This window comes from Babylonia areolata, chromosome 27, assembly GCF_041734735.1.
Source record: "Babylonia areolata isolate BAREFJ2019XMU chromosome 27, ASM4173473v1, whole genome shotgun sequence".
Lineage (NCBI taxonomy): Eukaryota > Metazoa > Mollusca > Gastropoda > Neogastropoda > Buccinidae > Babylonia > Babylonia areolata.
In genome coordinates, this window is record NC_134902.1 from 23,334,182 (window position 1) to 23,361,719 (window position 27,538).

General features: G+C 39.5%; 2 protein-coding genes across 3 annotated transcripts in view; one reads left to right on the forward strand and one right to left on the reverse strand.

Moving 5' to 3' along the window:
• LOC143301017 (uncharacterized) overlaps positions 1-15,947 on the reverse strand; it is a 40,274-nt gene extending 24,327 nt beyond the window's left edge. The window contains exons 1-8 of one of the 2 annotated variants that reach the window (XM_076615011.1): positions 15,813-15,947; positions 12,316-14,021; positions 7,582-7,740; positions 5,834-5,966; positions 5,275-5,351; positions 3,647-3,787; positions 977-1,056; positions 255-324 (exon numbers count right to left, since the gene is read on the reverse strand). In XM_076615011.1, coding sequence (XP_076471126.1) covers positions 255-324; positions 977-1,056; positions 3,647-3,787; positions 5,275-5,351; positions 5,834-5,966; positions 7,582-7,740; positions 12,316-13,914 — 2,259 coding nt within the window. In that variant the 5' untranslated portion in view covers positions 13,915-14,021; positions 15,813-15,947. The remainder of the gene's footprint in view (positions 1-254; positions 325-976; positions 1,057-3,646; positions 3,788-5,274; positions 5,352-5,833; positions 5,967-7,581; positions 7,741-12,315; positions 14,022-15,812) is intronic. The other variant, XM_076615012.1, reaches the window with a different exon arrangement.
• A 111-nt stretch (positions 15,948-16,058) lies between these two features.
• Positions 16,059-25,903, forward strand: LOC143301018 (large ribosomal subunit protein uL15-like). The gene is made up of 5 exons (XM_076615013.1): positions 16,059-16,140; positions 17,364-17,430; positions 19,106-19,181; positions 24,303-24,474; positions 25,733-25,903. The coding sequence occupies exons 1-5, from the start codon at positions 16,138-16,140 to the stop codon at positions 25,859-25,861; spliced, it is 447 nt and encodes a 148-aa protein (XP_076471128.1). The 5' UTR covers positions 16,059-16,137; the 3' UTR covers positions 25,862-25,903.
• Positions 25,904-27,538: the final 1,635 nt, after the last annotated feature.

Here is a 27,538-nt window from a genome sequence, read left to right on the forward strand (position 1 = left end):
CTCATGCACGATAAATTCACCCCTACCTCATTTTACAAACACACATTTCCCCCATATAAAATACAAGCACACAGCCAATACAAGCATGCACAAAATGTGTGCGTGTGAGTGTGTGTGCATGTGTGTGCATGTGTGTGTGTGTGTGTGTGTGTGCATGTGTGTGTGTGTGTGTACATGTGCGTGTGTGTGTGTTTTAGACATCATACCTAATGTGCGATATTATAATCCAACATTTCGTGGATCCAGAGAATTACCTGTATTCTTCGACAATAACCGTACAACCGATCCCCCTCAATGTTGGTCAGGACGAATGAATAGGACTCACTGCAACACAGCACTGAAAATGATGGCTGTCATAACACAGACCACTGTTAACAACTAGCAAACCACTTCATGCAGTACTCAAAGCAATAGTTACGCTTGGTATAAGCCCCAACCACTGCAAGTCTTTGACACACATATACAACATATAAACTCCAACCACTGAAAGTCTTTGACACACATATACAACATATAAACCCCAACCACTGAAAGTCTTTGACACACATATACAACATATAAACCCCAACCACTGGAAGTCTTTGACACACATATACAGCATATAAACCCCAACTACTGAAAATCTTTGACACACATATACAAACACACATACATATGCACTCTACAATATATGAGAAAAGTGAAAGGGATAACAACATATTGTAAATGATGCAACTTGTACATAACGTAAGCACTGTATAAAACTATAAACAAATAAACACTTCATATCTCAAATTAAACCCACATGGATGCTTCTGAAAAACAAAAAGACACACCGATTCATATCACAATCAGTTACATAAACAGCCATGTTATGTCAGTGTGAAGAGGCATTTAAACAAACACCACCAAGGGAACAGAAAATCTGTCAGATCTGTGTTTCTTTGCAAGCGGCATCTTCTACGTGAAACCAAGCCACAGGCAGAATGCTATGCACCTTGCTGCTGTCCCAGGCCCAGGCTGAAATTCTGCAGCATCAGGAAAGCAGAACTTGGGCACTGAGGCGTCACTGTTCGCCTGCAAAACAAACATACATGTGCACACATGTGAGTGGAGTGATGGTCTAGAGGTAACGCGTCCGCCTAGGAAGCAAGAGAATCTAAGAGTGCTGGTTCAAATCACGGCTCAGCCGCCGATATTTTCCCCCCCTCCACTAGACCTTGAGTGGTGGTCTGGACGCTAGTCATTCGGATGAGACGATAAACCGAGGTCCCGTGTGCAGCATGCACTTAGCGCATGTAAAAGAACCCATGGCAACAAAAGGGTTGTTCCTGGCAAAATTCTGGAGAAAAATCCACTTCAATAGGAAAAACAAATTAAAAATAAAATGCACACAGGAAATAATACTAAAAAATGGGTGGTGCTGTAGTATAGCGACGCGCTCTCCCTGTGGAGAGCAGCCTGATTTTCACACAGAGAAATCTGTTGTGATAAAAAGAAATACTAATACAAATGCAAATACAAATTATCGTCATTGTGTCATTTCTAACCCCTGTGTTTATATACAATATATATGCATCCAAACAGGTATTTGTTCTCTTTGATGTGCACAAGCATACGTGCATCTGAACAGGAGGATTGATCTTCCTGCTTTTGTGCACATGTAGATGTGTATCCGAACAGGATTTTTTTTTCTCTGCTTACATGTGTATATGCATTCAAACACAGGTTTTCCCCATCTAACATGCACATGATATGTGCATTTTAACAGGATTTTTCCCCCCTGGAACACATACAAGAATGTGTGTATGTAAATTTTTTTTTTTTTGCTAACTTTCATATGTATATGCAGAGATGCCAACCCTGTCAAGTGTTTGTAGGAACAATCAGGAAATTTGGAAGGAACATTTTGGATGTGGTAGAAACACTCAAGACTCCGAGCCACATCAACATACATACATTTCATCTACAAGGCATACAAGCAATGTAAACACCCACGTGATTTGCTGAGCATCATCACGTGAGACCAAGGTCAGTACTGACTGCCCTGGCTTTATGATCGATAGGTCTAGAGTCTGGGTAATGTTATTGCAGGAAAGCATGCGACCATGCTATGCAGTTGAAAACGAACTCGTCGGAACAATTTTGACACTGGTGTAATGTCAGAATGAAATGCAATCGAGCATAACAAAATACAACGAAATCATGACAGCTGTCCTCTCTGTATATATCATCTGTCAAAACAATTACCTCCAGCCAATGTGAGACAGATTCTTGGTAAGTCAGCATCAACAAAATTCCTGAGTGGGGAAAACCTCTGTCTTTTTCAAAGGCGATCTGAGTCTACATTAAAATGATTACCCTTATCGTTCCCCTTACCTGTGAAGTAGTTTTTTACATCACTCCTTTTGTTTTTATGGTGTGTGTGAATGTTACTTGAGTGTAATGGTTCAATGACCCCCAGTGGGAACAAGAAATGAATTCCTTGCCTGATGTTTGGTTTGTTTTGTCTATCTATTCATTCATTTATTTATCTACCTGTTCATATTCTCAACATCTTCCCTGACACTTGTCTGTACGTTTAACCCCCACCCACTTACCCCTTCAACACTGAAAAGATCACAGCTTGTGCTACCTTCCCTGCCTGGGTGGGTTTACAATAATCAGTACATGAAAAATCATAGATCGCTCACTGATAGTCTCACCTGTCAGTGATTACAAAGATTGTTGTCGATATATAAGGATTATAAAAATGTATGCATCTCAGAACAGTTTGTTTCATACTTGGCAAATAGTGAAACACAACTTTCTCAAGGTATGATCCTGAACAAAACTTACAAGAAAATGGATGAACTGAGCCCAAACTTCATCAGCAAGTTGCCAGAACGTTTATCTACAATGATACTCAACATCTGAGGAATTCTATTTCTCTTCTAAATTTTCTTCATTCAATCATTTGTTCGTTTATCCATTCACTTATCCATGTGCTGAACATGCTCATCAATGCTTCACCATGATTTAAACCATCCTTTATACCATCTGAAGAAACCTACCTTTTTATTTACCATCTGTGGAAACCATTCTGTCATAGTCTGTTTCTTCAGTCAATCACTCATTCATTTATCCATTACTTATCTGAGTCAAACTAAGTCAAGTCAACTCTCCAGAGAGAAATTCACATGTGGTTGTGTTACACATGCTCACAATACAAACAGAACATGTTTAAGAAATAACTTAAAACTAATAAAAGTACATAAACACATCCAACATTTTAAAATTTAGGTTAATCAAGTTAAATCAAGTTAAAAACAGTAAACAGTATTTACAACAGCAGCGACAACAACCATCTTATGAGACAAGTACATGTTTAAATATTCAGAGATCATAATTATAAAATTACACTGACAAATCTCAGAATATTAAACATCTTTAAATGCAATACATATATTATCGGAGTGGTTTTGTTGTTCTTGGTGGTGGTTTTACTCTGTCACAGAACAGATAAGTTAAAATATAACAAAGAGCAATTAAGAAAACCTCTCTCTCTCTGTTTCTATCCCCCCTTTCTCTCTCTCTGTTTTTCTTCCCCCTCCCTTTACTCACACTCTCTCTCTCTCATGTGCTGGACATGCTCTGAACACATACCCATGATTTTAATTCAACTCACCATTGGTGGAAACTTGTGTATGACGTAGGGGTCGAACCCTCTATCCCCTGCCCTGGTGCACAGCCCCACAATGAGGGCATACTCAAACAGCTGGGGATAGACCCTGTCCTGGAATTCCCTGGCTTTCCTGATGCTGTTATACTGAAAGGGAGAAGAAGGAGAAAAAACCAATCAGTGGGGAACGGAAAACAATCACTGGGGCAAGGAGAAAAAAAAACAATCACTGGGGCAAGGAGAAAAAAAACAATCACTGGGGCAAGGAGAAAAAATAATCGGGGGTGGGGGGGGTGGTGGTGGGGGGAAGACAAAGAAAAAACATCAGTGCGGAAGAAAGAGAAAAAAGCAATCAGTGGTGGAAGAAAAAGAAAAAAATAATCAATGGGAAGAAGGAGTTAAAACAATCAGCGGGGAAGAAACAGAAAAAAACAAGGAGAAAACAATCAGTGAGGGAAGAAAGAGGAAAAAACAATCAGTGGGGGAAGGAGAAAAAAACAATCAGTGGTGGAAGAAAAAAGAAAAAACAATCAATGGGAAGAAGGAGTTAAAACAATCAGCAGGGAAGAAAGAGAAAAAAAACAATCAGTGGGGAAGAAAGAGAAAAAAAACAATCAGTGGGGAAGAAAGAAAAAAAACAATCGGTGGGGAAAGGAGAAAAAAATAATCAGTGTGGGAAGAAGAAAAAAAAACAATCAGTGGGGAAGAAAAAAAAAAATCAGTGAAAGAGAAAAAAACAATCACTGGGGAAGAAAGAGAAAAAAACAATCACTGGGAGAAGAAAAGGAAAAAAAAAAAATCAGTGGGGGGAGAAGGAGAAAAAAAACAACCAGTGTGCAAAAATAGCATCTGTGTTGGGCACTGCATGGAATGTTTAGGTCTTTCTGTTGCAACATGCAGTTTGATTAATCACTGTGGTAACTGATTGTGTTAGTATTATATTGTACTATTCTGTACCATATCATGCTCATGCCCTGTATCATTTTCTCTTTTGTATTTTGGGACGCAGAAGGTTCTATCATCGGCAGCACAGCGAAAAGAAAGGAGGATACATAGATCTGAAAGATGTCAGAGAGGTATTGGGGTGCAGTTCCAGGCATGACATGGTAGCAGAGACAGGCGGCTTTGTATTTGATTCTTTGCTCTGTGGGTAACCAGTGCAACTCTTTTAGACTTTTAGAGGGGGTGTGCAGTGTGAGGATTTTTTTGTTTAATATGTCAGTTTGGCTGTGGAGTTTTGTACCTGCTGAAGTGGTCTGAGGAGTGTTTGTGGACAACTGATGAGAAGAGAGTTGCAATAGTCTAATCTAGATAGTATGCATGAACTAACTAGTGTTTTGGTTGCATCGAGTGTGAGGTAGTGGGGTATGGAGCTGATTCGTCTGAGTTCAAAGTAGGCTGCTTGACAGGTTTTGCTGATGTGATACTGCATGGAAAGATCTTGATCAAGGAAAAAGCTAAGGTCACAGACATGATCAGAGAATAAGATAGAAGAGTTTCTGAGATATGTATATAAAGATATTATCTAAACTATTGTGACTCAATATTCTGAATGAATCCGAAAGATACATAGTGACTTTTCTGAAAATCATCAAACACTGTCAAAGGAAAATGCGATCAAGTATTGTACTAACCGTTTTTAATCGTACTGTCGAACAGTACCTGACACGCCGTTTTATTTCCTTCGCATCGACCACGCCATCTGAATCGGCTGAAACACAAGTAACAAATACATTACAATGAATGAATGTGTCATGCAAAGGAACACAGACACACACACACACACACACACACACATATGAACACATGAACACACATAATCATAAAATATGACACTATATCCATGAGCAAGTGCACACACACACACACACACACACACACATTCACACTCTTGTGCATGTAAACACACCATGTATTTGTGCACACACACACACACACACATACACACACAGAGAGAAAAATAAAACTGAGTACGACATTAAGTGCTACACTGAGCGCACGCACGCACACACACACACACACACACACACACAACCAACAACCCTTTCGCCCGATACAAACAGACCAAACAACCCTCTCTCACCTTCCCCACCCCCACAAACACACACATCAATAACACCCCCATTCCTTCAGCACACACACACACACACACACACACACACACACACACACAACTACAGAGACTACCGTGACCTGTATCTTCACTCAGCTGTGACTGGTCAGACGTGTCCCGGTCCTCATCTGCCTCTGATATTGATTTGGGACGTCCATTAGAAACGTTGGGCAACACTAGGTCCTCATAGGCCTGGTTGATTTTCTGTCTCACCTGCCCATCAGACCGGTATCACTGTACACACTTTATGGCATCACTGTACACACTTAATGACATTGTACACACAATTTATAACACTGCACATGCATAATAACATGTAAATACTTGATAACACTGCATGCACTTAATGACATTATACATACTTAATAACATTGTACACACTTAATGATATTGTAATTGTAGACACTTAATGACACTGTATCACTTAATAACATTGTACACAATGATATTCGCATACTTAATTATTGTACAAGCTTAATGACACTGTACACATTTCATGATACTGTACTGTGTACACACTTGATAACAATGCACACACCTAATGACATTGTACACATTTAAAAACACTGCACACACTTAATAAAAGGCAAAGATACAATTGGGATGGAATGCAAATTAATCAATGCAATGATCTGTATTTGAAGGAAACAGTGGCTGAATGATTAGAGCACTGGACTGTCACCCAACTTACCAAGGGTTTGATCCCAGGTTACTGCGCACCTGGTGGCTTAAGAGCGGAGATTTTTTTTATTTCCCAGGTCGAAATATATGCAGACTTGCTAGAGCCTGAACCCCTTTCACATGCAGAAGATCAAATATGCACGCTAAAGACCCCCTGTAAACTATGTGTTCGGGTGGGCCCGTCTTTTCACTGTTAGCCGCGCGAAATTTGGCCAAGCAGAGCAAACCAATAGGCCTAGTTTGCATCAGTTTGACATGGTACAGTATATGACACCAAATATGTGTTAGCATTCTGTGGTATATGGAAACAAGAACAAACCAAGCATACATATTTGTACATCAACTTGATCAAGATATGAGTGAGTCTGGGAGATGCAGCTCATGAAAGCAGATAGAAAGAACAAACCTTGATTACTCAAACTATTTCGAGAACAATCACTAAAAAGAATCTCCAGCATTCACTTTCTTCTGTTCACTCACATAATCTTGGAGCAGGACAATGAGGGGTAACAACTGTCTCAGCTTTGATAATAGAAAATAAAGAAATAAAGAACTTCAGCATCTACTTCCATTGCATCTCAAACTAGACTCATGAGCAAGCTCTACAAGAGCTAAATAACTTAAATGTTAAAGCCAGACAGGCACAATAGCCGAGTGGTTAAAGCGATGGACTTTCAATCTGAGGGTCCCAGGTTCGAATCTCGGTAGCGGCGCCTGGTAGGTAAAGGGTGGAGATTTTTCTGATCTCCCAGGTCAGCATATGTGCAGACCTGCTTGTGCCTGAACACCCTTCATGTATATATCTATATCTATATATATATATATATAAAATAATAATTTTATATATATATATATATATATATATATATATATATATATATACGCAAGCAGACAATTAAATACACACGTTAAAGATCCTGTAATCCATGTCAGTGTTCGGTGGGTTATGGAAAAAAGAATATATTCAGCATGCACACCCCTGAAAACGGAGTATGGCTGCTTACATGGCGGGGTAAAAACAGTCATACACACAAAAGCCCACTTGTATACATACCAGTGAATGTTGTAGTTGCAGTCCACGAACAAAGGAGAAGAAGAAAAAGAAGAAGATGATGAAGAAGAAGAAGAATCTTAAAGCCATAGTTACCAGACTCATTTTCTTGCGAGGAACTTTGTCAATATCTTGATCTCTCACTGGCGTAGCGGTGGCGGTAAAAATGGGGGCAGCAGCGCCCTCAGATGGCGATGGACCCAAGCGACGCTTCTGCAGACCCGACTTGCTGTTACCTTCTAGTTCAGCAGAATCCTGAAAAGAAAAAATCCACTGTGTCAGAATTTTCAGTTTCAGTTTTTTCAAGGTGGTGTCAAAGCAAGCAGAATGACCCACATATACACTATATGGTGTCTGCTTCAAAGAGAGAGAGCAACTGACATAATAATTATAATGTCATGTGAAAAGTGTCTTGGTGCACGTATGTGTGTGTGTGTGTGTGTGGTGTGTGTGTGTGTGTGTGTGTGTGTGTGTGTATGCATGCGTGCGTGCTCACACATGCGTGCAAGCATGTGTGTGTGTGTGTGTGTGTGCATGCATGCATGTGTGCATGCATGAATGCGTGTGTGTGTGTGGATGGGTGGGTGTGTATGCGTGTGTGTGTGTGAAAGAGTGAGTGAGGGTGCACTTGGATGCTTTATTTTCTGTTTGTATATTTGTTATGCTGTTGATACATATTTAATTTGTTTGTTGGCTATTCTCTAAAACCTCACTGACTAACAACAGTAATGGATAGTTTACATCTTAAACAAATTCTTAACATGAATGATGATACATGTATTTTGTACCTGTTTCAATTCCGCCTATATGGAAAATCAAACCGAAAAGAAAAGCAATTTTCAATTTAAAAAAAAAAGAAAAAGAAAAGGAATACTGATCACTGCCCACTGCAATTTGCATTCCTCTCAAGAAAAAAATAGTTGACACTATACCGGCATGTTCTGAATGTTTATTATCCTTTTCATTTTTATTCCTCTACAAAAGATTACCACCACCAGCATCTTTATAGCTGTGGTTTAGTCAAATGAAAAGCATTACAATCCATTCATATTCTGTTTTTCTTCCTCTCTCTGTCTCTTGTTCTGTTTATGTATCTCTGTCACAAAGACACACACACACACAACTTAGTCACAATTCACACACACACACACACACACACACACACACACACACACACACACACAAACACACACACACATTCATGCATACATATCACTTGCCAGATAAACACAACTGTCTAAAATAACATCAATACTTAATTTCATGCTAGATATATAACACTACAACAAAATGACTATAGAAACAAACAACCAGCAACAAGAGCAGATGAAAACCACTACATTAGCAGTACCGCAGTCACTGCTAGCCCTGTGCAAATTGCCTAGTGCACCAGAAACAATGCCAGTAGTCTGCATACAAACTAGTTCTACATAAGGACCACCAGAAATAGACAAAACATCCCAAGTATCCACTCTGAGATAGGGAAGATCATGTTACGATTATCCAGCATTATGTAGCTCTAATCACAACCAAAACACACACACACACAAACACACATACAAACATACAATTATCACAACTGACTGAAATGCCCATGAATACAAATTATGCATGCACACACGTGTATGTTCATGTACTGATTTTCCTGTCAAATTCATTAAATTACAGTCACTCTCCATTTTTCTCTGCACAGGTGCTATGCACACATACATAGTTTACACACACAAACACACACTAATACACACATTCACACACATATGCACACATATATACATGTATAAACATGCACATGTATGTATACTCAAAAACACAAGCACACTAATAAGCACACATGCACACCCACACAAGTGAACTGTGAAGGTCTGTACATATAGTTTGACATTAAAACACTGTTTTAAAACAGTGACCCACACACACACAGTCAAAAAACAGCACCACCACCAATTTAAAGAACAAACACATAATCACAATTCAACAAACATTCAACACAACACAACACAACACGACACAACACAACACAACACAAACTCAATCTCTCTCAATTCCACACAAGTATACTACATAACATGAAACTGACCTATATATAAAAAAAAAAAAATCTTAAAATAGGAACAGAACCAACTGGCATGGGAAAAACAAACAAAAGCTTTCCTACCACACCAGCTGTATAGCACCAAACAAAAGCAAGTCCTTCACACATCCATGACACCCCACCTTGCAGAGAAATACTCCAGTCTACCTCCTCCTCTCTCTTCAAACATGATGTACACTTTGAGTGAGTCAAACTACGACTTGCAACTGCCGACGGTGCACAATCTGTCGCTTCATCAATAAAAATTGTACTGGAAAGAAACCTTTAGCAGTGATGTTATGGATTGATGAAAAACAAAATCATGTGAGCTTAAGATAACCAAACATGTTGTGGTGACATGTGCTGAAGAGGTTCATTTTGTTGGGGGTTTTTTGTTTTTGTTTTTTTTGTTTGTTTGTTTGTTTTGTTTTGTTTTGTTTTTTTTCTCTTACTTGGATGGTGGGAGAAGGGGGTGTGGGTGATTTTGGTAGAATTATCCATGGTTCAAGAATGAGTAGACTAATAATATGCATACATGTATACATTACATGGAACTGGAAGCAAGGACAAAGGTGATCTTTTTTCTTTCTTTTCTTTTTTCATACTTGCTTTCTTTTTCAGCCATTTTATTTTCAATTCACAGTACTCATACCCATAGTTAAATGACAAAACATCACACATTATTATTGAAAAATAAGACTACTATTTTGGGGTTTATGCATGCACATGTGTGTGTTTGTGTTTGTGTGTGTGTGTGTGTGTGTGTGTGTGTGTGTGTGTGTGTGTGTGTGTGTGTGTGTGTGTGTGTGTGTGTGTTTAAGGTTAAATCCTCCTCCTCAGGCATCACTGGAGTATCATCAGCAAACTGTGCTATTTTTGAAAATTATCAGCGCAACTGATAATATTCATTAACTCTAATTAATCATTTTCACTAATCATGATTCTGAGAATCTCTACTGATGCAGACCAAACAACTGTGTGCTAGAACATGCTAAATTGTACATGTATATCCAAATGCATGGTGAAAAAGTGGGAGAAACTGAAAAATACTCTGTGTGTGGACACATGTGAATGTAAATTTTTATCGTAATCTGCTGTCACAGTAACTAAATACACAGTCACACACTCTCTTTGTCTGTCTCTCTCTAAGAGAGAGATCAGAATTTCCATCATTTTATACAAAACATCTAATAATACAATATGATAAAGCACAAATTACAGGCTGTGTCACACTCAGAAGTCAAACACAAGAACATACTTCCTGCGCTCTAAATCACTGTAATTACTATCATTTGCTGTCAGCAGAGCAAAGGTCATCTGTACTACAACTAGTACAACTTCTACTACTAACTGAGTAATTATGTATAAATCTAGTAACTTTGTATAAATATAGAGCAGTTTCCACAAATTCCAAAGAGCATTACAACAGCAGAGCATACACTCACATCTCAGACACCACACACACACACACACACAAATACACACACACACATGCACACACACACATATAAACAGTGACAGACTGTACACACACACACACACACACACACACACACACACACATAAACAGTGACAGACTGTACACACACACACACACACACACACATTACACACACACACACACACATGCACACACACACACACACACACACACACACACACACACACACACAGTGACTGACACACACAGACACACACAGTGATTCACACACACACAGTGACACACACACACAGTGACACACACACACACACACACACACACACACACACACACACTCACACACAATTTTAGCCACATGTCATGCAAGAAAAGCATCCCTGGGCCACCATGGAAGGACAGAGGCCCTTTATTCACCGATCCATGAATAACCCAAAGTACTTGGACTTAACTGCCCAGTCACCCTAACGCTAACAGAAGGCAAGCTTTCTAAGGTCACAGCAGTGGGAAAATTCGTCATCAGTGTACTTCAATGTCAGAAATGTTGTTGTGAAAACAGGTCACCACTTTGTTAGTTCTTCTGCGCTGAGTGAAAATGACTCTTTCTCATTACTCATTTTATAAGAGTGTTGTGTTGTAAGATACGCACTGCCCATAATTGGAGAAAAGTTCTACAGACACTGTAGTGCTGTAACCAGAAAATGTGTAAAGCTCTCAGAAAAAAAAAATCGGAGTGAAAGTGTGACTGCACTGCAAATTTTGCTACTTAACAAACTTGTCTTTTTGGCCAATTCTGGATCATTTGGTTCATTAAAATGTAATTTCAAAAAAGAAATGAAAGAAAAAACAAACTCAACATGATCATCTCATATTCTACTTGTTTACGTTGTTCAGTAATCTTTCAAAATAAGGAGTGATCAAACAGATATAGTGTTAATGTTCACTTTTATTATGCAACAGGTTCACCTTTCATGTAAAACGTTTTTGTTTATTTGACTGTTTATAACATCAATAAATGAATTAGGAACAATAAGCCTGTCACATGATACAAACCAAACAGAGCAATGACAAATGAGACATGATGAGAAACAATATTTTTGTTCTCAGAATAACATGAAAAAGATTAGCAGCTGTACACAACATTCAAGCTTTCATCCAAATGACTGCCAAACAATTAACATTATGACATCTGTACAAATTAAAACTTTTAACATTACTGAGAAAGAACAAGACAGAGATCTATACACAGACCATCAACCAACGCACCAGCAAAACAGCAAAGCAAAACTGCAATATAAAAGAATTCCAAACTTTAACTCACCTTTCCAACCACCTGGGCACGTTTTTTAAACTTGTACGGCACAGCATAACTTTCCTTGTCGACCAGAGTTTCATACACGTGAGGAGGACTTCGTCCTTTCTCAAAACAGCTAACCCGCCTGGCAGTCCTGGTAGGTGAATCCTCTTCTCCAGCGTCTGACAGTGACGATGTGGACCCTTGGTCCAGATACTCTGAACTCAGACTCTTCCGCAGTTCGAACTCTCCAAGGTCTGGAACTTGCTTGGGCGTCTCTGGCAGTTTATCAAGAGGGTTGCGTCTCACACCCATTTCCCTGGGAGGGGTGTCGAGCCGTCTGCCATGTTTTAAGGATATCACAACAGGCCCAACGTTGTCAGGAGACTCACCGGCACCATCTGTGACTCTTGCTGGTGACCGATCGGTACGCCTGCTGTGCATGGCACTGCTTTCTGATATAGGTCTCAACCGAGGAGGTAGGGGCTGGGAGGATGAAAGCTCCTTAGAATCCTGTGCACAGCTCTGATCCTGTGATAAGTGTGAATAGCCACCATGGGCACCTGTCCTCAGAACTACTTCTTCTTTAACACCTCTTCCTCTTCTACTGACAACACTGTCATCATCAGACAGTGTTCCTTTCACGCCCTGTGCATTTTGATTCTCAGTTCTCTGAATCCTGGTTTGAATATAATCTTCATGAGCAAACGTGCGTGGTGGTTTGGATGGAGGCTGAAGATCTGAATTCATGTCATGCTGAGCGGAGGAGGCAGACTTGTCTTTCTCTGAACATGGGGGTGGGGAGAGCTCTTTCCATTTCTGTTTTATCTGTTCAAAGTTCATCTGAGTTTTGGGTGAAGCAGGCAGTTTTCCTGTGCTGTCATCACTCTGACCATTAGGTTTCACCAAACGTCTCTGAGCGTTACTGACACTGGACATGTTCTGGCCCACCACTGTCACAGCTGGCTTAGCATGGAATGAGGGTTTTCCATCTGACCTCTTCAGCCGGTCAAACAAACTGAGACCATCAGTTTTCTGAGCGAATGAAGAAGCATCGCTCAGGGCTCTTTGCCTTTCAGCAGTGTACTGCTTCATGCCCGCATCGTCTCTGGCTGTCACAGGGTCTGAGAAGCGTTTGGCCGGGCTGCGTTCTCTTTGTTCCTGCCCTGACCTTCCTGCCCTGCTTGGTTCTCCCACAATACTGCTACTGTCGGAAAACAATGACACTCTTTTGAACACAGTGGGGCTCATCTCTTTATGATCAGCAGCTGCTGGCAACACTTGCCTCTCAGATACAGACCGCTGGCGACCTTGCCCATTGGCCCGTGGTATATTTTCTTGTCCTGAAGAAATCTTCGACGGGGTAGGAGTGGTGACAAAATCAGGTGCCAGCCATGTTTTTCTGGAAGACAGCACAGGGCTGGGACTGGTTGATGAAAGGACCCTGGGCTGAACGACGGTGGAGGAGGGCCTGGCTTTGTCCTCCTCTGGCCTTGGGGACATTCCATACAGAGTGGCCCCCGATGCCTGAGCATCCCTTTCCTCAAACAGCTGCTTCAGGCTCTGTAGTTTGCCTGGTGGAAGTCTTCTGCAACTCTCTCTTGGTCCTGGCATGGCAGTGGACATGGCAGTCAGCCATCTAGTAGGAGTACACTGTGCCCTCGTTCACCATTTGTAGTTTTTCAAACTCTTTTTCAGTTTCTGTTACAAACGGACACCATCTCGACATCCTGCTGAAAAGGAAAAAAAAATCCTCTTACAGCCTTAGACCAAAGATCTCACTTTAGATATATTTTATACAATAACAGATTAGAATTTATACAAGTTAATTGAGGTCTATAACAACCTGAAAATTTCTGTTCACATAATTACAAAATTTAGAAAATTATACTCATACTGTCAACAAACTTTAATCAAATAGATTTTTTCCCCAAATCAGAACAAAAAATGTTGCTGAAGAAACAGAAAAAGTGGTAACAAAAGAGGATGGGATTGGAAATTATTACCACAAAAATACTGAAAGAGGCACAAATTTCAGTGTGGCACCGCCTGACAATATAAAAACAGTTCACAATACTGGAGGGGGGGTAGGGGGTAGAATACTGAATTCCATTGTCACATATATTCAGTCAGGGACTGCTCTGAGAGACTGACTGTTCTCACTGAGAGATCAGGCTCAGGGTTATGTCACCTATGTACATGTATATTGTTCATTTGTTGTCCCTATCCAGTATATCCACTGAGGTGGAGAGGTGGTGGGTGTTTGTCTTTCATATCAGTTTTATCATGCAAAGGGTAGTTTAGCAGCATTTCTTATAAAACAGGGCTGAGAGTGCTTGACATATGCGTAATACTCATTAATTTAAATTATGAAATAATAAAATATATCAGTTAACACACAGACATAATGAAACCATTCATCCAACTCACTTGCATTTATACTTTCTCTCTCTCTATCACACACACACACACACACACACACACACACACACAGTCACTCACTCACCCATTCATCCAACTCACTTGCATACTACTTACTCTCTATCACACACACACACACACACACACACACACACACATACACATACACAAACACTCTCTCTCATTCACTCACTCACTCACTCACCCACCCTCTTTTTTTCTTTTTCTTTTAAGAAAAAAATTTCACAGGATTTACACATGATGTCAAACTAAAGCTGCCAGCAAGAAAGGAGTCAGTCACACAGTAGCTCCCGTAATAAAAATCACATTTATGAGGCTACAGCTGTGAAAATATAATCCAGATTCTAAAGCGATATTTTCATGGAAAGGAAGTAATAATACATTTTTTTCTCACTACTTAAAAGGCTTTTAAAGAGCATTTACAAATAATGCACAATTAAGCTACTTTTTGAAATTAACAGACTCTCTAGTCTTAATCAAACATGTACTTGTAAATCAGTATCATAAATATGAATAGAAAAAAAAAATCAATGATCTGTCTAGATATGTATCTTCCACTGTTCTTGTGTGTGCGTGTGTGTGTGTGTGTGTGCGCGTGCGTGTGCGCAAGCATGCAACTAGACCAGTTGCATTAGGTAATTTTATTTTTAGATGTGTGTATTCGGGGTGTGTGTGTGTGTGTGTGTGTGTGTGTGTGTTGCTCTTGTTCTCCAAGAGACAACTGATCTTTCTGTGTGACATAAGCACAGGCATCACTGGTCTGATCGATTATACTGTTTTTGTTTTTTTTTGTTTTGCCTTCATGACAGGGTCTGTCACTTGGTAAATCATAAACATTTTGAGATTCAGCAAGATCTATCAATCTGATTCACAAAATTACCTTCCAACAGTTGGTTACCCCCTCCCCACCCACAGCCCACTGTAGTAAAACATGGTATTAATTTTGTGCATACCACAATATAATTCAAAATATGGGGTGTTGCGACAAATAAACTACAAATTGCATCATGTTGAGAAGACAGGTGCCTGTTCCAATATTTTAATCCCAGGCTGACTCACTGAAATTAGATACCGACACTCACTGGCTCAGCGACGCACGTCACAGAAGTGCAGGTGGAGGTAACACACGAAAAAACTTTTTACAAAAGTTCGCCGTTCGGAGCCTCAAGTTAAACCGCAGCAGTTTTCACCACTACTGATTATTTGGCAAGCATGCAAAACACATTTCTTAATTTTAGCTTCGTCTGCTTCGATTTTCTACTTCAACGAAGAATTAAGTAACTTGAGTTTGCGAACTTCTGTTGCCGTCTGCTCGTTTGTTTGACAAACTTCCCTGTTAAGAATTGTCGCCCCTGTTGGTTCTCATAGTACTTCCGCTTAGTTCCTTTTCCAGCTGAAAACGTGAACATGGTGAGAGAAGGAAACTATTCTGCGTATGAAATCTGACCAATCCCGTAGAATATATTAACAGATATTAAATTATTATTGCTGTTGTTTAAATGGATGACTTATTTTGCGATTCCTTATGATTTTGTAGTTATTGATTGTGTTGAAACCTCGTAGATTTTGTGAAACGTGGGAACAGTGGTGAGACAATTCAGCTCTCCAAGAGAACAGACGAAAGCCGTTGTAAAACTTGCTGACTGTCAGTATTACTGTTGAAATAATGTTGTTTTTAAATATATGTTACGATCATTGTTTACAGCATTCGATATTGATTGGCCTTAGTACTTTTTACGGTTGATCGTGGCAAAATATAAATAACTTTCGATCCCAGTTCAACATCAGCCAATGTACTGATCGTTGATACATCATTACATGTAGAAACTATCTGAAGACGACAACACAGAGTTAGTTCTATTAGATTGGGGCTCTGTGAATGACAGATTACTTCAGAAAAGCCATGTCAGATAAGTACATGGATCTTCATCAAAAGGGCAGATATGTTTATATATTGTGGCATACCAAGTGTATGTGCCGTCTGTGTTTGTACATCGGTTCATCACCACATGCGCACGTTTGAAAGTAAAAGTGGGGTGGAAGTGGAGCATGTTGAGGGTCTTTTGTACCTTTTACTTGTAGTTTTAAGTCCCAGATTGTGTCTTTCACATTTGCTTGAATTGGTGGTTTGCACTGCATCCCAAATTTCAGTAATACTGTCACACATGCATATACCAGCACCCATCCTACACACAGGGGGAGTGGGGGGGGGGAGATAGTTGATTAAGTCAGTGTCACTAGTGGTTGAAGTTGCTCATGCTTTCGCAGGTTCCGTAGTCAGCATCTTTTTTTTTTTTTTTTTTTTTTTACTTTCCCAGTTGGGCATGACACTGGGTAAAAAAAAAAAAAATCACTTGCCCAGCTTGATTATGCATTCAATTTACTTGCATCATACGCACACACACATTCAATTTATTTGCATTATATACGCACACACTTTATAAAATTTTGTTTGTTCACTAAATTGTTATTCGTTAATGTTGCGCACTATTACATTAATTAATATAGTTATAGACTAAACTAAAGATAATATAGCAAGTCAAGTAATGAAATTTGTTGCAACTTGCATCTTCATTAGACAAGGATTATCTGTTGATGTGGTGATTTAATTGTTTTTAAATTATTTGTTGAAGGCCCTTAACAAAAGAAAGAAGACAAGGAAGCTTCGTGGTCATGTCAGCCATGGTCATGGCCGTATTGGTAAGTGCTGTCTGTGATATGTCTTATTTTGATAATGATTTAACTCTTTCTATACTAAGGTACGTTACAATAGCGTGCCTCATGCACACAACGCTTTGTTACTGTGGTACGCTGTAGGGTACCGCGAGTTTAAAAATTCGTAGTTCTTAGGTTAACAGTCTTGTGCGAAACTAATGGGCACAGTTCTGTTCTACAGTCACCCAGAAGTGCACCTGTACATTAATTGTGGCTGAGAATGCCTTTGTTTGAGTACAATACATGTGAGCGTACTGTTACCCAACTCTGCCTTCTCGCTCGACAAGATGGCATCATCTTCAGCTTCAGCAAAAGTCGAATGCAAAGTGATTCTGTAGTGGATATCCACTGTGCATACACATTTGCCCATTCAATTGCTACATTTTTGAAGTGTCTATGGTTACAAAAGAATACATTTGTAAAATTTCTTTTGTATGAGAAAAACTCACCCCCTTTATGGGATTTTTTTTCAAAATATGATAAATCAGTCAATAATAAAGTGAGTGCTTTGAAACTTTGCCAAATGTTAGTCCATTCTGTTCTTTATATTAACACAAAATTTCACAGCTGTATGTACTTGCATTCTTTTCTTTCTTTTTTTTAGATTTTTTCTTATAATGTAAACAAACAGCCAGTACAGAGAGTAAAATGAAGGAAGTCATTGGGGAGTATAGAATGAGTTAATAAAGATGTCAACAACTATTGCATTTTATAAAGCTGTACATTGTGTTGCACCTCTATGTATGTATACTGTATGATAATATAGAAACACTGGTTTACTAAAAAGAGGGCGCTAGTCGGGGGGCAAAGGGGAGGTTACCTACTTCCGGGAGCTTATCGGCCGTAGCTACTTTCATTTTCTCTGCACAGGCGGATAGTAGTTTGCACAGGACAGGAATGTCAGACCCCTGCCGGAGTCTGCACTAGTGGGTCACTAGTTTAAGTATGTTACTTAAACGTAATTTTAAGAAAAAAATTTCCTTTTCCTAAAAAGTAAAATGTGCACATTTTTCACTGGGGAAAATGACTTGTCTTTTAGCGTTTTGATTCAAATGCGCACTCCTCGTTTGCAATGTTGCTTTTAATATGTAATGGATAAGCATTTGTAACATTTAAAGATATACTTTAACAGTTATTTTACTTTTGCTGTTTGTCTTTTAGATGAGATTGTAAGATGTAAAACTAAAAGAGTAAAGAAGACAGGGGAAAAAATGTTATCTTTTACAGTCTTATGATTGACAGTTGACATGTAAATGTACAAGATTTTTGGGCAATCTCCACAATTTCCCCAAGACAAAAAGAGTGGAGTTCACAACAAGGCATGGACATTCACTCCGCTGTCACACCAAGGTGTGGAGGGGGGAAAATGTGGGGGAAAATGTGGATATTGTCGCTTTTTCGTGTCAATAACTCACTGAGCAAACTGACATTTAGCTAATGTGAAAAAGGCAGAGTACGATTTAATGCTCTTCCCCACTTGACAAGCTAGCCTCATGAAGATGATTATGAGTGTTATTCAGTCAGTCTGAAGCATTCAAATTTATATGCCAGTATTTTAAATTGTAATAATTACTTTATCAGTGTTTTGAACGTGTGCTATTTATCATTTTATGGTATAATAGATAAATGGGTATTAATTGTTGGTGTTACCATATTTCAGGTAAACACAGGAAGCACCCAGGTGGTCGCGGAAATGCAGGAGGCATGCATCATCACAGGATCAACTACGACAAATAGTGAGTACAGTGGTCACATCACGATTGCTGTGTGACCCTGCTTAACACTTTACCTCATCACAATCCTCCTGCATTGTCAGTGATTTTTAAGGTTTCTGTTTTGGCATTTGGAACCCTGTTTATGAGAATTTCTTTTCATTGCTGGAATCACTTTTTCATTCTCCTCCATCCCCCACCCAGTTTTTTGGGGCTCAGGCTTAGTTGTTGCTCATTAAGTGTCTGTAAGAGTGCCTGGATCTGGACATTAAGTTATGAGCTATATGTGTATGTTTTACTTTTATTTTCCGCTTTGACAAAGGCTGTAGACTCTTGGGACTTTTTGCAGACAGTTAATTGAGTTACCAGCAGGATCTTTGCAGTGTAGAATTTCCTCTCTCTTGACTTAAACTGCTAAAGTTGAAGGGTTGATGATCCAGAGAGGTCCAAGATGCAGTCTATGTGAAGGAGCTTGCAGTCTGTCGGTACCACCTTTATGATATCAGCACCTCTTTGCCATAGCACTTCTGTTCTGTGAAGTGTTTATTTTTTCCCAGGGTGCCACAGTAATGTTTGGAACTTGGACATTGGTCACACACTATTATTGTGATCATTGCTTGCACACCAGCAACACTTAGTTTGTCAGTGATTCTGTGCGGATGTTCACAAAGTTGGTGTTCGCAAAGTTGAGCATAAGTGTAGAGGCGAGTAAAGGAATAATCAGTACATGTATCACTTATGTATACTGTCTCCCTTATTTGCTGTGATCATTTCAGCATGAACAGTTGTTGATAAAGAAAGGGTGAGGGGGCGGAATGTGTTCTCAGCACCTCTTTGCCATAGCACTTCAGTTCATGAAGTGTTTATTTTTTTCCCGGGGTGCCACAGTAATGAATGGAACTTGGACAATGGTTACACACTGTTCTTGTGATCATTGCTTGCACACCAGCAACATTTCTTTGGTTACTTACAACTTTCATGTCAAATGTCTGGCTGTGTAGTGGACGTTTGAAGATGTTCAGACGCAAGATTGTATTTACTTTGAATAAGCATTATCACTAACACCCTTTCTCTGACCATTGCATCATCTAAAATATTGGTGTCAAGAGTTTTGAGTAAGAATTAATTTTGAATAAAACTAGGACGCACCTCTTTGCCATAGCACTCCTGTTCCGTGAAGTGTTTATTTTTTCCCGGGGTGCCACAATAATGATTGGAACTTGGACATTGGTCACACACTAAAATTGTGATCATTGCTTGCACACCAGCAACATTATATTTGGTCAGTGGGTCTACTGGTCTATTTTTATTGTGAGTGTGTTTTGTGTGTCTGTCACAACATGTATTTGCTCTCCACATTCCTGAATCATAGCTTTCTGTGTCAACAGCTGCTTGCTTTTGCATGTTACAAGCAGAGCAGAGCATATAAAGCAGTATCATTTCTCTGACTTACTTTTGTAGTGAACATTATAGTATATATTTAACTTAAATTGTTGGAAAAAAAATTAGAAAAAAGTATACGAACAGTCCAGTATGCACCTCTTTGCCATAGCACTTCTGCTCAGTGAAGTGTTTATTTTTTCCCGGGGTGCTACAGTAATGTTTGGAACTTGGACATTGGTCACATGCTGTCATCGTGGTCATTGCTTGCACACCAGCGACATTGTTGGGTTAGTGTTTCAGATGTCTTGCTGCATAGTGGGTGCTTGTAGATATTCGGAGGTGAGAGTTTATTTATTCAGAATAAGCATCATTGATACCTTCTGTCTGGTCATAGCAGCATCTGCAGTTGTTGGCGTCATGGTTTAAACAACACAAATTTTGATAAAACTAGGATTCATGCACCTCTTTGCCATAGCACTTCTGTTCAGTGAAGGGTTTATTTTTTCCCGGGGTGCCACAGTAATGAATGGAACTTGGACATTGGTCACACACTGTTACTGTGATCATTGCTTGCACACCAGCAACATTTCTTTTGTCTGTGAGTCTACTTTTCAAGTGAGTGAGCATGCTGTGTGTTTCTGTCACAACTTTTACAGTTTATTTTCTGTCCACACCCCTGAATCCCAACTCTGAACTACTGCTTAGGTTTTGAATTGAAGTAAGGATTGTATAAAGACAAGTTGTCATGTCTGCACCTCTTTGCCATAGCACTTCTGTTCAGTGAGGTGTTTATTTTTTCCCGGGGTGCCACAGTAATGTTTGGAACTTGGACATTGGTCACACACTGTTATTGTGATCATTGCTTGCACACCAGCGACATTTTTGGGTCAGTGTTTCAGATGTCTTGCTGCTTAGTTTATGCTTGTAGATGTTCGGAGGTGAGAGTTTATTTACTTAGATTTAGCATCATTGATACTCTTTCTCTGATCATAGCAGCATCTATAATTGTTGGCATCATGATTTGAATAACACAATTTTGATAAAACTGGGATTCATGCACCTCTTTGCCATAGCGCTTCTGTTCAGTGAAGTGTTTATTTTTTCCCGGGGTGCAACAGTAAAGAATGGAACTTGGACATTGGTCACATGCTGTTATTGTGATCATTGCTTGCACACTAGCGACATTTCTTTTGTCTGTGAGTCTGCTTTTCAAGTGAGTGAGCATGCTGTGTGTTTCTGTCACAACTTTTACAGTTTATTTTCTGTCCACACCCCTGAATCCCAACTCTGAACTACTGCTTAGGTTTTGAATTGAAGTAAGGATTGTATAAAGACAAGTTGTCATGTCTGCACCTCTTTGCCATAGCACTTCTGTTCAGTGAGGTGTTTATTTTTTCCCGGGGTGCCACAGTAATGTTTGGAACTTGGACATTGGTCACACACTGTTATTGTGATCATTGCTTGCACACCAGCGACATTTTTGGGTCAGTGTTTCAGATGTCTTGCTGCTTAGTTTATGCTTGTAGATGTTCGGAGGTGAGAGTTTATTTACTTAGATTTAGCATCATTGATACTCTTTCTCTGATTATAGCAGCATCTATAATTGTTGGCATCATGATTTGAATAACACAATTTTGATAAAACTGGGATTCATGCACCTCTTTGCCATAGCACTTCTGTTCAGTGAAGTGTTTATTTTTTCCCGGGGTGCAACAGTAAAGAATGGAACTTGGACATTGGTCACATGCTGTTATTGTGATCATTGCTTGCACACTAGCGACATTTCTTTTGTCTGTGAGTCTGCTTTTCAAGTGAGTGAGCGTGCTGTGTGTTTCGATCCCATTTACAGTTTATTTTCTGTCCACACCCCAGAACCCCAGCTTTTGACTACTGCCTGATTTTTGCCATGGGCAGAGCAGAGCATATGAAGCAGTATTATTTCTCTCTGGCTTGCTGTTTATTGACTTTAGGTGCAGATCTTGGGTTTTGATTGAAATAAGGATTGTATAAAGACAGATTGTCATGTCTGCACCTCTTTGCCATAGCACTTCTGTTCAATGAAGTGTTTATTTTTTCCCGGGGTGCCACAGTAATGAATGGAACTTGGACATTGGTCACACTGTTGTTGCGGTCATTGCTTGCACACCAGCAACACTTTCATATTTCACTAAATCATTTTGAACTTTATGCCAGTAGTGCATGATTTGCAATGTAATCATGCTGTGACAATTACAAGTATGAGTGTGACCATTTTGCTCTTCAACATGTATGTGGTGGTTTTTTGTTTCGTTTTTGTCATGGTGACAGTGAATTCTGTTTCAGTGTTGATTTTAACAAGTTAGAGCTGAAGCCACAGATGAATAAATAAATGTAAAATATGATTTAATGACTAAAAAAAATGCAACAACAAAAAGACTTGGTGTTTCATGGGTTGTGTCTTTACTTATGTATTAAGTACTTGCTTTCCTTTGTTTTGTTTTTTAATGTTCCCTTCCTGTCTCTCTTTCAATCTCTTGATTTCAGTTTCAAGGAGGTGTCAAGCATGCGGATTGACCCATATACACCACCCTTAATCTGTTTATTTTTATTAAAAAAAAAGAAAAGAAAGAAAGAAAGGGAAAAAAAATCCAAGCAGATGCCTGATTTTCACATAAACCTAACATACTGATCAGGCCTTGAGAGCCTTCCCAATGTTTGTGTAAAACATTTGTTTACACATAGAATTTTAACGGAAAAGAAGAATAAATTTTTTATCCCTCCCATAAAATTAAACAAAAGCAGGTTTATCCCTCCTTCCAGTCATGTTCAGCCCGCTGATGATGTCTGCACCTCTTTGCCATAGCACTTCTGTTTAGTGAAGTGTTTGTTTTTTCCCGGGGTGCCACAGTAATGTTTGGAACTTGGACATTGGTCACACACTGTTATTGTGATCATTGCTTGCACACCAGCAACACTTATTGATAATTGTTGAACTAACTTATAGATCCTGCCAACGAAAACATAGATAGGCTTACTTTGTAAGATAATCACACCATCTCAGTAATACCATGTTGATCAAGTGTTGCTTTTTTGCTTACTAGCTATGGCTTGAGCAAATGTTGATCATTTGAAGACAGTCCCTGATTTTCAGTTCGACTTGTCTGACAACTCTCAAGGGAAGTAACCTTGTCAGCTGCTCATATGCCTTCATTTGTCCTCCCAATATTGCATTTTGTGATGACCTCTGTTTTGGTGTTGATTTCAATTGTGACCAAACGCTATAAATTTGATCAGTAAAGAAATGAATATAGACTTGATCTGTAACAGGTGGCCATGACCTTTGTTTTTGGATGAGTAAAATAAAGAATATTCAGTTGTTGCATCACAAAATCTGATGTTCTTTGTTATTTCTTAGATAGGTTGGTAATTTGTCGTCGTTAATGTACATTTATATTATGGAATAGTCAGTCATCCTTTTCATATAAACTAACACCACTATTCAGTATTAAGCTGTTATACAGTCCACCCCAGTAATGTTCCATTAACATGTTCCTTTGTTGATTATGAAATGATGACCCATCCCATTCATGCGAACTAACATCACTCTTGGGTGTAATGTATAATAATTTGATACACACCAATATATAAATCGTACATTAATTGGGGGGGAGTTTGTTTTGAGCCATGTGTTGCAGTGATGGTCATGAGTTGTTTTCTGTTTTCCAGCCATTGCTACAATGATGATGATATTGAGTTGCATTGTCCTTTTTTCCTGTTTTCCAGCCATCCTGGATACTTTGGCAAAGTGGGTATGAGGTACTTCCACAAGACGCAGAACAAGTTCTACTGCCCCTCTATCAATGTGGACCGGCTGTGGTCCCTTGTGTCTGACCAGACCCGCGAAAAATACGCAGAGGTCAAGGACAAAGCCCCTGTCATCGACGTCATCAGAGCTGTGAGTGATGGGGCAGAAATTCAGATCTATGGGAGTTTCAGTTTCCTAAGTAGGCATCAGTATGTTCTGACAAAAAAAATAATCTACACCACATCTGCTTGGCAGATGCCTGATCAGCAGCATTACCCAACGCTCTCGTCAGACCTTGGAGCGTGTGCTCATATTTTTGTGCAGCTATCAGAGTGGATTTCTTCTTTGCCATAGGACAACACTTATGTTGCCGTGGGTTCTTTTTCAGTGCACCAGATGTGTGCTGCACATGAGACCTTAGTTTATTGTCTCATCTGAATGACTAGACGCTCAGTCTGATTTTCCAAACTTGGATGAAAAGGATTGAGCAGGATTTGAACCAAGACTTATTGACGTTGTATTGGCAGATTAAAGGAGAGAGAAATAAGGTGCTGTTTTGTTGTTGTTAATGGGTGAATGCTGGTACAAGAACAGATGTGGAAATGAAACTTGGAAATCTTTTAGGTAGGGGGTCTTACTGAGGATTACACAGCTTACATTTAAATTGTAGCATTAACATTTTCATGTTAACTTGTTTGTGAAGTTACCTCTTTTCATAAAGTGGGTGCCGGCAACATGCCCTCCTTGCTTGGCTCAGTGAAGGTTTTGACCAGTTTTTTTCTCAGTTACAAGCTTTCCTTGTGGCTTTAACAATTACACACTTCATCAGATTTATTGTTTATGGGGGTCAAATTTCACAGTATCAGATTAAAAAAAAAAAAAAAATTTGTTTGATTCAATCATTATATTTCTTCAGTCTAATCTGGCTTTTTAACACATGCTTTTAGTTTGAAGAATCTGATGGTGACAGTGTCTGTGGTGAGCTGGGTCATTGTGTTGACTGTTGAAACATCAGAACAGAAGCCACCATCCCCTCACCCAGGGGTGGTCAGTAGTCTAAACTATTGGCATGAATGAAGGGTTTGTTGTTTGTTGGGGGTTTTTTGTTGTTTTTTCTGCCACATCATCTGCATCATTTCAGTGGCTTTATTCCCACACCATGCCACTCTTCTAGAGTCCACCATACACAACCACACCCAGGTTTGTCTGCCCCTGTCTCGGCGCCAGCAGTCCACAGGGAACCAGTAATGTTAAGTTGCAAGGATGATGAAGGAAGTTTTAACAGACCTAAAAACTTTGTCTGCCTACAGAGTGGGCAGTAGTGTTTGTCTTTGTTGTAGTTGTCCAGTGATGATGATTCTATCTGGCATTGCTTTATCTTTTTTTTATCTTTTTTTTTTTTTTTCAGGGTTACTACAAAGTTCTGGGCAAAGGACATCTCCCCAAGCAGCCTGTGATCGTCAAGGCCAAGTTCTTCAGCAAGGTCGCTGAACAGAGAATAAAGGCCGTCGGTGGAGCTTGTGTTCTTGTCGCGTAACTTTATACATTCAGGGATCAGCAATAAAGCAGAAAAAAATGATATGTTCAGAGTCCTGAGTGGTTCTTTCTTGAGTGTATGAGCTTATGAGTAGTTTGTCATCACTGTATGCGTGTGCTTGCTTTAGGATAGAGTTATGAACACTTTGTAGTAATAACTAGACAAATGGGGAAATTCCTGAAATAACACACATACAGCACGCGCACACACACACACACACGCACACACCCTTGTGTGCGCATGATGTCCGTCCCAGGGCCGTGGGTTCATTGGACTTGACCCTCTGTAGTCCAGGAAAAGAAAGAAATCCTAAGGAAGGGGGGAGTTCAGGTTCATGTTTACTACAGAGCACATTTTTGTCGATAATTTTCCCCTATCGCTGCTTTAATTTTATACATAATTGTTTTTGTTCCACAATTTTCTTTGTCCTTTAATATAATAAAGCTTTCAATACTGTCTCTCTTTTTTTTTTCTTTTCTGCCAGTCTCTTTCTATTTCGAATTTTTTTTTCTTCCCCCATAAACTGAGAAATCGAACACGTGTATATTTATCATGAAATAAAGCCTAATTGTGCTCGTCCACACCTCTGTGTGTGCGTATGTGTGTTTTTTATATCTACGTCTGCATTTATATGCGTCTTTAGCTCTGTAGAGGCCAAATCAATAAATATGTTTGTGTCCACAGATGATTTTCTTTTGTGTGGGGGTGGGGTGGGTTAGCGTGTATGTGGAGGTCAGTGTGTATGTGTCTGTGGGGGGAGGGGGAGGGTCAGTGTGTGTACGGGGGCTGGGGAGGGGTGGCTCATTGTGTTTATGGGAGGGGGGTGAGGCGATTAGTGTGTGTGTATGGGGAGGGAGGGGGTCAATTTATGTGTGGGGTGAGGACAGAAGTGGGTGAAAATCAAGCAATAACATTTTTTTCATCAACCCATCTGAAAAGAAAAGGAGAAAATAGATCTAAAAAGAAAAAAAAACCCATATACAAAAACACGCAAGAATAGCATGATAATGATTACTGCGTTTCACATACATATACGCACATGCTCGTGCATGAACCCACCCGGTACCCCACCCCATTTAACAAACATGTTCCCTCATATAACACAAGTACACTGCTAATGCAAGTATGTATAAAACATACAAGTTATATTGAAACAGTATATCACTAAATATAGACTACTATTACTGTTCATAGGCTACCATTACTCTTTGTGTGTGTTTGCATTTAGTGTCGGGCTGGAAAATCTCAAGTAAGTTTAAGTTTTCCTGGAGACAATTAGATGAAAAATATTTTTTAAATCACTTGTCATCCCAAATTTCCATTTGCCTTCGTAAATTAAAGAAACGTTTGATAGAATTATCCACTAGTAGTGCAATGACAGGTCAGCAGACAAAATCATTACACGGAGAATTGCAAGTGATAATTTGTCCAATATATCGGGATCTAACTCCAGAAGAAGACAGCTGATGAACACCAGGCATCAAGATTATGTTCTCTCTGTCCATATGGAGTTATGTCGGGCCATCTGGCACTCCATCCAGACACAATCCACAGGGAAATGGCAGGTTGCTGATGAGTCCTTGATGTCTGCTGCCAAGGAACTGTTCTGGGAAGGTGGAGGGAAAGACAGGAAAAACAATAGGCTGACAACATCGCAGAATGAGTATTCACGGAGAC